The 14,245-nt window shown below is 41.4% G+C and overlaps 1 protein-coding gene across 1 annotated transcript; it reads right to left on the bottom strand.

Moving 5' to 3' along the window:
• Nucleotides 1-2,845: 2,845 nt before the first annotated feature.
• On the bottom strand, nucleotides 2,846-4,827 carry LOC148028212 (uncharacterized). Its single transcript, XM_087689986.1, has one exon. The coding sequence runs from the start codon at nucleotides 4,313-4,315 to the stop codon at nucleotides 2,990-2,992; it is 1,326 nt and encodes a 441-aa protein (XP_087546112.1). The 5' UTR covers nucleotides 4,316-4,827; the 3' UTR covers nucleotides 2,846-2,989.
• Between the last annotated feature and the right edge of the window lie 9,418 nt (nucleotides 4,828-14,245).

Here is a 14,245-nt window from a genome sequence, read left to right on the forward strand (position 1 = left end):
TGCATGAATGCTTTATAGGAAGGGGGTGGGGGGGCACAGGGGGCGAGTGGTGCAAAGCTTTTTTTAAGGGCCTAAACTCAACCAAATATTGAATGGTGTCATACGAATTGGCTAACGTGAGCAACAACAAGACTCTCTTTGTGCCTTATGGCAAGATGGATCTCGTTGGTCTTAGTAGCTCGGTTTCTCATGCTTTTGAAGGAAGAGTTCCAAGGGTTTCTCCCATGACTGGCAGGGGTTTTTCTAAAGTCACAAGTATCTATTTCAAGGTTTTGATTTGATCTAGGATATTGGTTGGTGTAGAGATTGGAGCCTTAATATGTCAACAATGGAAGCAAGTTTATCATCACCAAATTGTTGGGGATATCTTAGCTTGGATGACAAGAAGTTGATGTGACTCAGTGTATACTCTTTTTATCAACAAGGTACGGTTTATGACCTAGGGCAATGACTTTGGGATTTATCCTATGTAGGAGATTGTGGAAGTGTGGGAGGTAGCCTAATGGATACACCTACTTACTGACTTGGCACATAAGTTTATATGGCATGGCTATCTTGAAAAAGGGCATGATGACAAGCTATACAACAATTGCTTTCGTAGCAAGAAAGCAAGAGGTGATGAAAGTGATGATGGAGGCGAAGATAAGGGAAATGGCCACATGGGCAAAAAAAAGTGAAGTGTAGGGGTGATGTTACCAATATGAAGCCGATGGTAGGAAAGCAACCATCATTGCCACTACTTTAGTGTTGCTTTGCGGGTAGTGGGGAATAAAGCAAAAAGCTTTAAGAAAACAAAAGCAAAGCAATGATGAGGCACCAACATAAGGGTATAAGAGAGGGCAACAGTAGTTGCAAAAGGGGGGAGTGAATACAAAATAGCAACCACGTTGAGGAGAGGAAGATATGAAGAGAAGCTACCTACGAAGCTGTTGAATGCCATGATGAGAGAGAGAGAGAGAGATAGAAGTTGATTAAGTAGTATCAAGTTGATGGTGTTTAGAAGAGTGGAGGTGAGAAGGTTTTATGTGCTCGCATTAAAAGGCATGGTGACTAGTAGCATATTCATGGAAGTGTGGGAGCAACTCATGAAATTGAGTCCTAGCCGAGTTTCTACTTGTGCACATTGCATGGAGTTTTGAAAAGGATTATGATATTGACGTCCTTGGTGTATGAGCCTTGGGTAGAGAGCTCAACCTTCTTAGATGAAAACTATGAGTATGAAGGTGCTAGTATATCAAATATAAAGAGTTGTTTTGTGTTCACTATCCTTGAAGAGATGACTTTGCTAAAGAGTTTCTCCCATGATGGTAAACATCAAATTCACAAAAGAGTGAGTTGTAACATGGCCACACCCTTACACACTATGCTCTACTAATTGTGGTCATAGTAGCTATGATGTTGTATGGTGTTTTTAGCTAAAAGACATCACAAATATAATTCCGTATATTTATATCTTCAATATAATGAGCATTGTCCCTTGCTTCATTGTCACCTTGCTTTGAGGTGCATGGTGGTTTTTAGTAGGTTTGGAGTTATTGTTGGGTGCTTGGGTTTTGTCAACATCATAGTCCTTGAATTATCATCCTTTTGAGTCTTGTTCCACTTAAGGCAATCCTATTTGGCACCCTTCACATTATGTACTACACTCATTGTTCACTCACTCTAATTGGTGCTTCACTTTTGCCTTCAACTTGTTGCAAGTATTGGTGGCTCACTTCAGAGCTCCTCTTGTGTGATCTCCATCATTATTGAGTTTCTTTCCATTTTTCCTCTCCACATTCCTTTTGTTGATGTTTTATGTTGTTTTGCTACTAAGTCCATGATCCTATGATGTTGCAAATAAACTCACATGCACACTCACGCTCACACACACACACACACACTCTCTCTCTCTCTCTCTCTCTCTCTCTCTCTCAAACTAAACCATTCTTGAGCCCATCAAACTACCAACACATAGCACCTATGCATTTGCCTAGTCATATATGGACCAAGGGACATTGTCAAGGATAAAAGCCTCTTGTAAATATGTACTAACGTAGATTTTCTTATCATCTCTTTGATTAAAAAGATTAAAAAATCCAACTACCCACGATGGTTTCACAACGTAACATCCCAACAAGAAAAAAGAGCATGTAATTGCGGCTTATTCAAACTTCTATGTGATGTTAATCTCAATGAGTAAAGCAAAGTCATTTAACAATAAAAGGAGACGTGGGCCTAAAGCAGTCCCAGAAAGAAGTGCATTTTTGCGTGTTGATCTTACATAAGAGTGGTGTTATCTTTCTTTGAAAGCATTCAGAGTCTCGATGCAAGATTGGAAGTTCTCCAAATTTTCCATTTCATCTCACACTGAATCCCTGCTTCACTGTCTCTAACAATCCATCAGACATAGAGTGGTGTAAGTCTTTCTTCGAAAACATAGCATGCATTCACACTCTCGATGTAAGGATAGGAGTTTCAACATGAGGTACTTCTGTAGGATGAGATGAAGGTCTCCGAATTTGCATCCCATAGAAACAATCAGGCATACTGAATCATACTAGCAACTTAGTCTCAAGGTTAAACATCTAAAGTCCATTTTTTTTCCCCTTCTGCTTCTGTAAATTCTCCTTGCTATTACAACACTGAATGTACAAGTCCTAAACACAGATTTAGCTCTTTCTCATACAGCAGTTATTAATGGCAGTTCCTAAACTCTTTGCAAATCTACACAAGATATGTCATCTGAAACGTTTCTCAGTGTTACTTTACCTCCTCACGCGTCCTGAACCTTTTTTAGAAGGCACACTCACATGTGTCATCTCAGATCTGCCTCTATATCCTGCAACCCTCTTGAGAGGCCCCGTGCAAAATCAACCACTGATTTTAAAAATTTGTACACACTGAATTGAATGATACAAGGTTCCAGAGAAGTATTGAGAAGGTAGATACGACCTAGCCACACCAAATTAATCCTTGTGGCACAGAGGGTGAATTCCCTTTCCTAATTCTAGCTTGGTCCAGGAAAACCCAAGCATTTGAGGGACAAGAAACAAGCCAGCTTCACGAGCTTCTGAGCTTTCTGAAGAGTCCCCAGTTTTCCCTGGTCGGCTGCATGAATGAGGTCCTGCAGAAATTCAGTGGAGAAGAAATCCTCTTCTTCTTCACCCTTGGCGGCAACTGCAGATGTTGAACCACAGGAAGTGGCAGCTACAACTGCTAGGAAGGCCCTCATCTGAGCTCTGATATCTCCAATGGCATATGGATTAAAGCCCTCTCTGCCCCCTTCCTCCTCCAAACCTTCCTCAGATATCTGGAGTGCCTTCACAACATCCTTCGCCGGCTTTGCCTGCTTGTCCACAAAGACAAGCAGCTCTCCATATGTTCCTTCATTCAATGGCTTGTTCCTGAAGGGACCCTCTCTCTTGAAGAACCTGAGATAATCTGTTTTCTCATCCCCCATGAGCCCTTTTGCAACAGCTGCGATGTACTGCAGCATGTAGCATGTCAATCTCCTGTGTACCACCTTCTCCAGAATTCTGCATGCAGCCTCTCTCCGGGAACTGTCTATGATCCTTCTTAAATGCAGGTCGCAGTTGTACTCCCTCCAAAGCTGAACAATTTGCTTTCTCTCTCTCCATGGATCATCCTGGTTCTCATCACTTGTGGATTCGGGTTTTGTCTGTTTCTCGTGCTCTCGGGTCTCAAACCGCCTTGGTGAATTGCTGCACCCTTCTCTTTTGTAATTCCATTTACATGTATCTGTAGCCTGGCCTTGCTCCTGCTTATTACATTTTTTTGAATTCCCGTCAGAATTTTTTTCCAGAAGCCAGACATCCTTGCTAGGATTCAACTTTGTGGATGCTGCAAGCGCACCGACATCATCATCCAGCTTATGCCCTATCACTTGCGCTCGCTCTTTCAATGACTTGCCATGTAGAAGCCCTTTCATTTCAATCTGGAGTATGGAAAGCCTGCGCAGGAGCGCACTTAGATTAGCATAATCAACAGTTTTACAATCTCCAGAGAAGTCTCTAGATACTGGCACTGGGCTAGAATGCCTGTAGCAGCTCGAAACACTGTCGATGAAGGAGCCAGGGTAACCTGCACGGCAGACGGATTTGCTCCGCCCTACAGTGCAGTGCTCATCTTGAAATCTCACAGATTTCCCTGTGCAGTGAGTGGACAGAGGGCAAGCACAGTTGTGGTGGCTATGCCGGTAGGCATTGCACATGTGATGGGATGTAGGGCTAGGGCTCCTGCATACTGTGGAAACCCTGGAGCATCGTCCTGATGTGAGGCCATCTCTGTAATAGTAATCTCTTGAAGTATGCATTAGCCCGAACCATTACTGTGGGAGAAGAATCTAGGATCAAAGCAAGCCTGATGTGATCAGGGTAGCTATGGCAGCGAGGCCGGAAGGATCCATCTTTCCCAGTTTGCAAGGCAGAGAGGCCCGCGCAGTCATCTGATGCACACGGGGGGGAAGTCTGGGGCTGTGATCGGGATGCTGCGACATGCGGCGGTGCGGTGTGACAGCCAGCTGTACAGGAAGGCTTCTTGGCTTGATCCACAGCGAAGGCCTGTTGTGCTGATGATTCTTGGCATGGACATGGCGGGCCTGATGATGCAGTGGGAGGAGGAGCCAAGCGACGCAAAGGAGGCTGCCACAGAGGATGATGAATGATAATGATGACGATGATGATGATGGTGCCGGATCATCATGCACCTGCATGCCATGCCATTGCGCCTGTTGAGAGCTGACTGATCGATTGATTGATGAGAGGAGAGGAGAGGCGTCTCTCTGCTCCCTTTGGTTTTTTTTGCCCATTTTACTTAACTGACGGTTTGTCTGTGAGATTTTGCGCGCGGGGTAAAATATATTATAACCGACTGCTTAACGATATAAATATTAAATAAAGTCTCGTGCACATCAAACGTTAGAGCTTAGAACCTCTACGCATCGCATCGCATCGCATCGCATACTACTTGGGGAGGATAATGAAATCTTAGTAGCTATGCGCTATGTGCATGTGCATGTGTGCATGTATGTATGTATGTATATTCTACCATGCCTTGTGTGTGCAAGGAATGCCATTCTTTTCATGTGGGATGTTTTGTTTCTTTATAGCATGATAACATCACTTCTCTCTCTCTCTCTCTCTCTCTCTCTCTCTCCTTTTTTCTCTCTCTCTCTCTTTTGTTTTTTTCTCTCTCTTCTTTTCCCTCCCTCTCCTCTCTTTCTTTCCTCTTCTCTCTCTCTCTCTCTCTCTCTCTCTCTCTCTCCTTTTCTTTTCTCTCTCTTTCTCCCCTCTTTTTTCTTCTCTCTCCCTCTCCTCTTTTTCTTTATTTCTCTTCTCTTTCTATTTTTCATTCTCTCTCTCTTTCATCATTGCTTTTCTCTCCCCTCCTATTTTTTATTTTCCCTCCATTTTATTCATTCTCTCTCTCTCTCGTTCTCCGCTTTTTTATTTTATATTCTCTTCTTCTTCTTCACACACACACACACTCTCTCTCTCTCTCTCTCTCTCTCTCTCTCTCCCTCTCTTCCTCCCTTTGTCTTTTCTCTTGTTGTTTTTCTCTCTCCTCTTTTCTTTGCTTTTCTCTTTCCTCTTTCCTCTCTCTCTCCCATTTTTTTCTTTTTTCTTTTCTCTCTCCTATTTTTTCCTTCTCTCTTTTGTATTCCTTTCTCTCTATTTCTTTTCTTTTCGCTTTCCCCTTTCTCTCCCTCTCTCTTTTCTCTCTCCTCTATTTTCTTGTATCTCTCTCTCTCTTTCTCTCTTTTTGTGTCTTCTCTCATTCTCCTTGCTTTTATTTTTCTCTCTCCTATTTTTTCATTGCCGTTGTCTCTCCTCTCTTTTTCTTCTCTCCCCCTCCTTTTTTGTTTTTCTTTTTTCTTTATTTTACTCATTCTCTCTCCTCTTCCCCCCTCTATCTCCTCTTTTTTTCTTCTCTCTCCTATTTTTTCCCCTCTTTCTTTCTTTTTTTCTCTCCTCTTTTTTATTTTCTTTTTCTCCATTTGTTATGTTCTCTTTCTAACCTCGAATGTCTCTATCCTTTCCCTCTTAATTTCCCTTTCCCCTACATTTGTTTGGCAGTGTGTGTGTGTGTGTGTGTGTGTGTGTGTTTCTATCTTCTTCTTCTCTCTCCCCTCTCTCCCTACTTTTTTTTGGTTTCCCTCTCCTCTTTTTTCTTCTCTCCTCTTTTGTCATTGCCTTTTTCTCTCTCCTCCCTCTCCCTCTCATTTTTTTAACTTTTCTCTCTCTCCATTTTATCCTCTCTCTCTCTCTCTCTCTCTCTCTCTCTCTCTCTCTCTCTCTCTCTCATTTCTTCTATTTTTTCTTTCCCCCTCTTTGCTCTGTCTGTTTCTCTTCTCTTTTTTCTTTTCTTCTATTTCTCTTTCACTACAAGGGAATGGGGGTATAGCAACGATCGTTTTCGATGAAAAACTGTGGTATCACTATTTGCGTCACTTTGAGAAAAAAAAAAGTGATGATAACCCGAGTGTGATATTTTGCCGCAAACAGTTCGAGAGAGAGCGAAAAAGAGAGCGAGAGAGATCGTGGCTTTGGGAGGGAGGGAGAGAGGAGAGAGAAGGAGAGCTTCTCACCGTTGCCGCTATACGTGAAGAAGAGAGAGAAGTGCACAAGGGAGAAAGAGGGGACATCGTGAAGAGAAGACGAAGAATCTATCCTCGAGCCTTTGTGGTAGGCACATTGCCTATTTTTGGTTTGTTCTTGTATTTTCTTATTTTCTTTTATTTGTTTTTCTTGAGAATGAGATGCATTGAGAGAGAAAGAGAGGAAAGGAGAGAGGGAGAAGAAGGAAAGAAAAGGACGAGAAAATAAGAGTAAGAGAGAGAGAAAGATGAAATATAACAAAGAAAGAGAGAAAGACAAAGAGAGAGAGAGAAAGGAGAGAGAGAGAGAGGAGAATGAGTGAGAGAAACAAGGGGGCGGAGAGAAACAAAGAGAGAGGCAACAAAGAAAGAGGGGGGGGAGAGAACACGAAACATAGAATAAAGGGAGAGGTGGATAAAAGGGTGAAGTAAGGAGAAGAAGGAGAATGGAAAAGAAAGAGAGAGCTAGAAAGAGAAGGGGAGAAAAAGAGACAAAAAGAGGGGAAAAAAGAGAGATAGAGAAAATAATAAATAGAGAGCGAGAGAGAAAAACAGAAATAGCGAGAGAATTAGAGAGAACAAAATGATAGAAAGAGAATGACAAAGGGGGAAGAGAGGCACGAAGAGGGGTGGGGAGAGAGTCTTTCAATGTCTTATTTTATGAGTTTTTTATTTTTTATCTTTGATTTTGATTTTAATGAGATGCGTCGAGTGCGAGTGGAGAGGAAACGACAGAAAGATAGAGAAAAGAATGGAGAAAAAGGAAAAGAGAGAAGAAGTGAGAGTGGGGAGGGAAGATGAGGGGAGTAAAGAAACATTTATAGAAAGAGAGGGGGAGAGAGAAGCAAAGAAGGATGAAGGTAGGCAAATAAAACAAGAAAAAGAGAGAGAACAAAAACCCGTCATTTGTTGTAATGTAGACAAAATGGAAAACGATGATGGTCGTGATGTTCAAGATCACGAGGCGTATCTTAATCAACGTGTCCCGTGTCCTTCTTCTCAATGCAAGCTGACAATCAAATGAAAGCATCGCTTGTCTATAGAACACATACGACACTTCGATGAGTTCCAATCGGAGATCATTGATCAGGTGATCTCAAACTTTGAGCGAACGGTATGAAAAATGTGTATCAATTATGCATTGCATTCGCAAATTAATTGAATATCATATAAAAAACATTAGACGTGCCTGTAAAATTTGTACAGGGAGGTAATGCCTCATCCCAAGGAGGAATGCACCTATTGCAACTAGTTAGAAGAGTTCATGGGTGTGCGATGGTGGATGGAGTGCCTGAACCAATCCACCACTTGGAAGGCACGACTCAGTCTACACCCTCGATACTAGAGGAGATTGTTAGCCTTCGGGACCTTCCTCCAATCTTGGAGCCTAAGATGATGGAGGCAATGATCGATGCATTGATACCCATGGATGCCGATGTTGAGAAATATGCAATCACACCCATGTGATAGCCTCTTTGTATGGAGCAATAGGGCAAGACACAAGCAGTTTGCTAGAAAGGATGCCTGAAATCTCGAGCCTAAAATACAGGGTGCTTGAATCCCATAAGCACAGTGGAGAAAAAGGGAACCATCATGAGCCTATAAAGTGATGTACCTTCTTATCATTCAATGATGGAATACTATTGTACTTTTGCCTTTCAGTCATAGTTTGTGTCATACTCAAGATTGTGTTTATGAGTCCAAGCTTCCATCTTGGAACCTAATTCACTTGAGTAACATTTGGTCACCATGAACATTGTTTTTGTGTTCCATCCGCCATAGCCATGCTCTCGATCCACACATTTTCAACATGGTATCAGAGCGCAGTTGAGTATGGCTTAGCATGGCTTATCATGTTTCGAGTCTCCTCTCTGCTCTTTCAGCTCCTCTTCATCCCTGGATAGCTCAGGATCGGTGTATGACTTCATTTCCAACTGCATCTACACTCCCTATCCCTTGTTTGCCATAGCTAGATAGGACCTACTGTGATTGAAGCTTTCATATCTCCCAAATTAGAGCATATCTCCTCAAAGTTTCTTTTGTGGATTTGTTCCTTGACTCAAGGGCAAGCTTCCATCACCTTAGACCTCAATATTGCTTACCACATAGCTCAGCACTATCATTTTTTCCAACCTCAGCTCTATGTGCTTGCCATGGCCACGATGACCTAGCCAACTTTGAGCACCTAAATCTCCATCTATAAACCATAACTCAACAAGATTTCTTCTGGGGGATTTTTTCCTAGGCCACTCTGATTTGAAGATTCCAACAAGGTGTAATATTTCCACGCAATAATAGTTGGTTGGTTAGTTCGAAAGTTAGTTAGTCAATTAATAAGTTAGTAAGATTACTAATTGAAGACTGACTAAGATAAAAACTAACTAACATTATTAACTAATAATTTTTATTTAATTAAAAATATATTTTAAAATAAACTGAGAGTCGTAATCTGACATTTTTCTCGGATTGACAAGGACCATAGCCACCCTTCACGGAAGTTACAACGTGAACGAGACTTATAAGCTATATTAATCACTAGTATTAATGTGTATAGTATGGATGGTCCAAAAATATTAGATTTTTGGGCAAAAAAACTAGTATATTTTAGATATTATCCTAAAAAGATACAACTAAAAGTCATTTAAAAGAAAAGACAAGTGATGTTTTAGTTAGTTTTGGAGATTTTATAAAAAGAAAAGTGACTAGCAAAATCGCGCGCGCTGCAATCGCAGTCTACAGGCAGTAGACAGCACTTCAAACAAAGAAAAGAAGAAGGAGTGAACTGAGAGCTTTCTAACCAAGTATCTTAGAGTGTTTTGGAGTTTTACCCCGCTTTTGGAGCCAATGCAACTATTAGATTTATGATCTGAGCATCAGATCACTAAGTCTTCTAAGAGCCCCTCCACTCTCATTCTCAACCTTATCCTCTCCTCTCTAATTCATTATAAATATGAGGCATGGGGAGGCACAAGTAAGCATAAGGAGACCCCGAGAGGCTGCGAGAGAGAGGTAAAGAGAAGGATACCCCTCCAAGATATTGTGAGAGAGAGCTTGAGAGAGAGAGAGAGAGAGAGAGAGAGAGAGAGAGAGAGAGAGAGGAGTTACCTTGAGAGGCTACTAGGGAGAGAGTTAGCTCAATTTCCTCTATCTCGATTCTCAATTTAGCCATCTTCTCTTACGCTCTCTCGTCTCGAATACATTCCTCCTTCTTAATCTCTTGAGTCTACTTGCGGACGATGGCCTCCAAGCGAAGAATGTCACGTACGGATGGCAATCCTACGGCTAGCAACGAAGCTTCGGGCGAAGGCATCACTGTCAATCCAACTGCGATTCCGATTGTAAGTAATGTATTTCTAAATTAATAGATTCTTGCTTTGATTCTTGCATGAGATACATTAGGCTCCATGCTATGATGTACGAGAATAGATCATGGGAAGGGATGAGCCTCTTCTCACATATTTGAAAGATAGAGTTTGCAAAGCGTATGTATTAAGGAAAGTTAATTGCACTTAGTTGCGTATGGCTTATTCGTTTTGATAGAGCAATCAATCAGGGGTTATGAATAGCATAATCGTAAAAAGAATGACATTAGAATTGTGCATACAAGTATTAAGTAAATTTTGCTTAGAATCACTCTTTGGTACCAAGGGGGAGAGCGAATATACAATAAAATTGTTATCGTGTCTATTCTTGTATTGTTTGGAAAAAATACAATTAGTTTTGTTGGTTGATTGAACAACACCCTAAGTGTTTTCTTTCAATCAATTGATTGTTGCATTGTGATTTGGATAAATATTCAAAGGCTTGTGTTGATGGCAAATGCATGGCAGGGCTCTGTAATGACAAGTTGCCATGGGAATAAATGAATGTTTTCCTAAAAGATGATATTAGGACTAATTGCATTGATTATGCTTGATTCTTAATTGGTTAATTAAGGAATGATATTTGCATAGGTGGATCATCTCTAAGATTGCACCGTGGATTACCCAAAGAGGGCACTGCTTGATTCATGGGCCGAAGGTCGAGTGGTGAAAGGCCAACCACGGAAAGTGTGTCTCACTCCTAGGTCTCTTGGGGTCAGTGGAGCTCTGGACACCCCTTGCCGAGTCTAAAACAAAGTTGTAGACTGTAGTGAGTCCAACGTTTGGGACATTGGAACATCCTATTCTAGATAAAGGATGGAAATTTTGGTGCCATGTGATTTGGACTGAGACTTCTGTTGGACAGAAGGGATACATAATTCTCCTATATGGACAGGAGAAAAAGATTAACTTGAAGATAAGTTAAGGAACTTGTTTGTCAAAAGGACTGCTTGTTTTGTTTTCGTGTCTGTGTTGTAAATTACGCGAACAGACCCTGTTCCCTAAAAAGCTTAATTAATGAAGCTAATTTTAAATATCACACATAAATGTGGTAGGACCTAATTAGAAAACTAAAGCTATCAAGCGGGTGGGCAGAATCCACGATGGGTTCATCCTACAGCTAATGGGTGGTCCCAGAGAATTGGGAGGCTTCTCACAAGGTTTTACCAACGATGACTTTAGGTATTGTTAATTTAGAACCCAATTCATGCCGTTTTAGGGGACCGGAATGGGAATATGCTCTACGGACAGAGAGGTTGAGCGGTGTATCCCTCTCATTTCCCATTCTCTTTGAACCAAGTGCAGTATGGATCTGCTTCGGATTGGGTATCTCTACGTAAAGTAGGATGTCCAAAACCCGATGCTAGGATGTTGTTAGGAGACTTTGTCTACTAGGAACCCAAAATTTAGGTCGATCCTAGTAGGTTTGGCCGTGGATGTTCCATTGCAAGGCGGACTCGGGAAACCCTAGGCGACAAACCCCGAAACATTCCATGGGAGTGCTAGGCGGTGATGCCTAGAATCGTTTCTCGATGGACCGCTAAAATGTGCTTGGACAGCTGATAGGCGGGCACGTTACACAAGGATTGCTCATTAAGGGAGAAGTTTGTGAAGACTTTGGAAGATTTGGAGACGACATCAACACCAAGTTCTTCATTGCTACAATCTCAAGCTCATTTTCCACTACATTCTCTTAGCTCAAATCTTTGCCACTCAAAGATCTATTGCAACACTCAAGCCTCTACCATTTAGATCTGAAGGTTTAGCAAGCTCAATTTCAAGTGCAAGCAACAATCATCATAGTGTCTCTTGATACCACATACAGAGTGTGTATTCATACTACCTTGTACTTGTGTTTCTTGACACAAATTCTTTTAATTCTTATGTTGCAAAATTAGAGATTTGAGGCTGATTTTCATTAATGAGAATGCGGAGCATGAAGGTTTTTCTCATAAAGAGAGATGCAATCTTGACTCATTGGTATTACATAGAACATGTTTCTAGTTTACTTGCAGGAAGACATGAAGTTGGCTACACTCAAGTACAATCAATGTTTCCATTTGAAGATTTTGAAGACATTTTAGCTACCTTGGTCATCATGCAAATCTAAAAATGGTGACATCTTTGCTTGAGGGGGACATGAAGATTAATGCAAGCAAAGTCAATGAGACCATAATGAAGAAAAAGACCAAACAAACCATTAAGAAAAAGACCAAGAAAAAGAAAACCATGAAGACAAAAAGAGCACCAAATAAATAAAAATGGACTACGTCAAAGAAGTGGACAAAGAAAACAAGATCTACTATGCCTACCATGACATATCTAATGAAGAAAATCACAAGGGCTTGTCGATCCTTGTCTCTACTTTTCACTAGAACTTTGTATTGAATGTACTTGCCATTAATGCTCCTCACATATGCCTTATGAAACTCCTCATGTAAGCCTATGCACAATAGCCTCTACACACTTAGTGAGGCCTTGTAACAGCCCTTGGATGTTAGCCATAATTTTTGGTACCCACACTTAGCCTTTTCTGCGACAGCCTTTGGTGTTTACCATGTTTGGGGCATACCCACACTTAGCAAGGTTCTACTCATGGCAACCTCTATACACTTAGTGCCTTTTTCACGGTTATGATTAAGGAGGCGCGTTGAGAAATATGCCATCACACCCATGTGATAGCCTCTTTATATGGAGCAATAGGGCAAGACACACAAGCAATTTTCTAGAAAGGATACATGAATCCCATAAGCACACCAGAGAAAAAGGAAACCATCATGAGCCTATAAATTGATGTACCTTCTTATCATTCAATGATGGAATACTATTGTACTTTTTCCTTTCAGTCATAGTCTGTGTCATACTCAAGATTTTGTTTATGAGTCCAAGCTTCCATCTTGGAACCTAATTCACTTGAGTAACAGTTGGTCTCTCTGGTCTATGTCATCATGAACATTGTTTTTGTGTTCCATCCACCATAGTCATGCTCTAGATCCAAGCATTTTCAACATCTGAGTCATCTAATCTACTAAGAGAGGAAGAGTCCATATTATTATATGATGGGTGACGAGTATCTCGCTTGAAGACATTGCTTGTGCTCCTAAGTGTGCAGACAAAACACGGGTGGAGCGATGCGAGTGTGACCGAGTTGTTCAAGTACATTCTACATATGTTCTGTGTTCTTTTTGACTCCATTATAAAAAACATGTGTTTTTTCAAGGTGTTTTATGATTTTTTTTACGTTGCTAAAGTATCATATATTACCACTTGGAAACACAATGTTTGAGTCTCGTGATGATGCGTGACATGTTTTACGAAAGCTTAGCATGGACTACAATAGCATCCATGCGTGTGTCAACAATTATGTACTGTTTCGAGAAGACTATGTGACTATGGAGACATGTCCAAAGTGTGATGCTCACAAGTATCGATAGGACTTGCAAGGGCAAACCATCCCTTAAAAAGTTCTTAGACACTTTCCACTTATACTGCGTATAGTCATATGTTTTGTACATCGGGCATGGCGAGCTTGGCAACGTGGCATGCACAGAATAGATCCACATATGGAGTCCAATGAATATCAGCAGATTCACGCGCATGGAGCCATATTGACTCTACCCTTCCAGGCTTTACATGAGAGCCGACTCGGTCTTACTATGGATGGCATGAACCCATTTGGTCTCCGCTCAACTTCTTATAGTATGTGGCTTGTAGTTCTTGTTAACTACAACATCCCACCATGGCTTTCCATGAAGAAAGGATACCTAATCCTTAGCTTGCTTGTTCCTGGGTGCTACAAAGTCAAGAATATAGATGTCTATCTCCGTCCATTAGTTGATGAGCTCAAGATTTTGTGGGAGGAGGGGGTCGCTATGGAAGATATGAGCAAGCGCGATGGTTGATGGTTTGCCAATATACGAGCCATTCTCATGTGGACCATGCATGACTTTCTGGGATTCGAGGAGTGCTCAGGTAAGCACACTTCCATTCTTGTTGGTGATATCTAACATAGCGCGTTCAAGTTTGTATTGACTAAATAGGGGTGTTGGGACATGTCTAGTTACCTCAGGTTATCATGCTTTGTCCATTGTGTGGCTACAATTAGACTCTCAAAGGTCACGAACCATAAAGAAGATGGTATATCAAGGACACGCTACTTTCTTGTGGGAGAGTCATGAACCGAGGGAAGGTTTTCTTGGACGACCTCCAATACATGAATGCCCAAAGCTAGTACGAGTTGAAAATGGTCCACATGGAGTCACATCCAAACGGAATATGACAGTTC

This window comes from Lygodium microphyllum, chromosome 12 (assembly GCF_053477565.2).
Source record: "Lygodium microphyllum isolate KBCC chromosome 12, Lygodium_microphyllum_v1.1.10, whole genome shotgun sequence".
Classification (NCBI taxonomy): Eukaryota; Viridiplantae; Streptophyta; class Polypodiopsida; order Schizaeales; family Lygodiaceae; genus Lygodium; species Lygodium microphyllum.

Excerpts from the sequence above, each read along its gene's own strand:
- LOC148028212 (XM_087689986.1), bottom strand. The coding sequence starts at position 4,315 with ATGCATACTTCAAGAGATTACTATTACAGAGATGGCCTCACATCAGGA.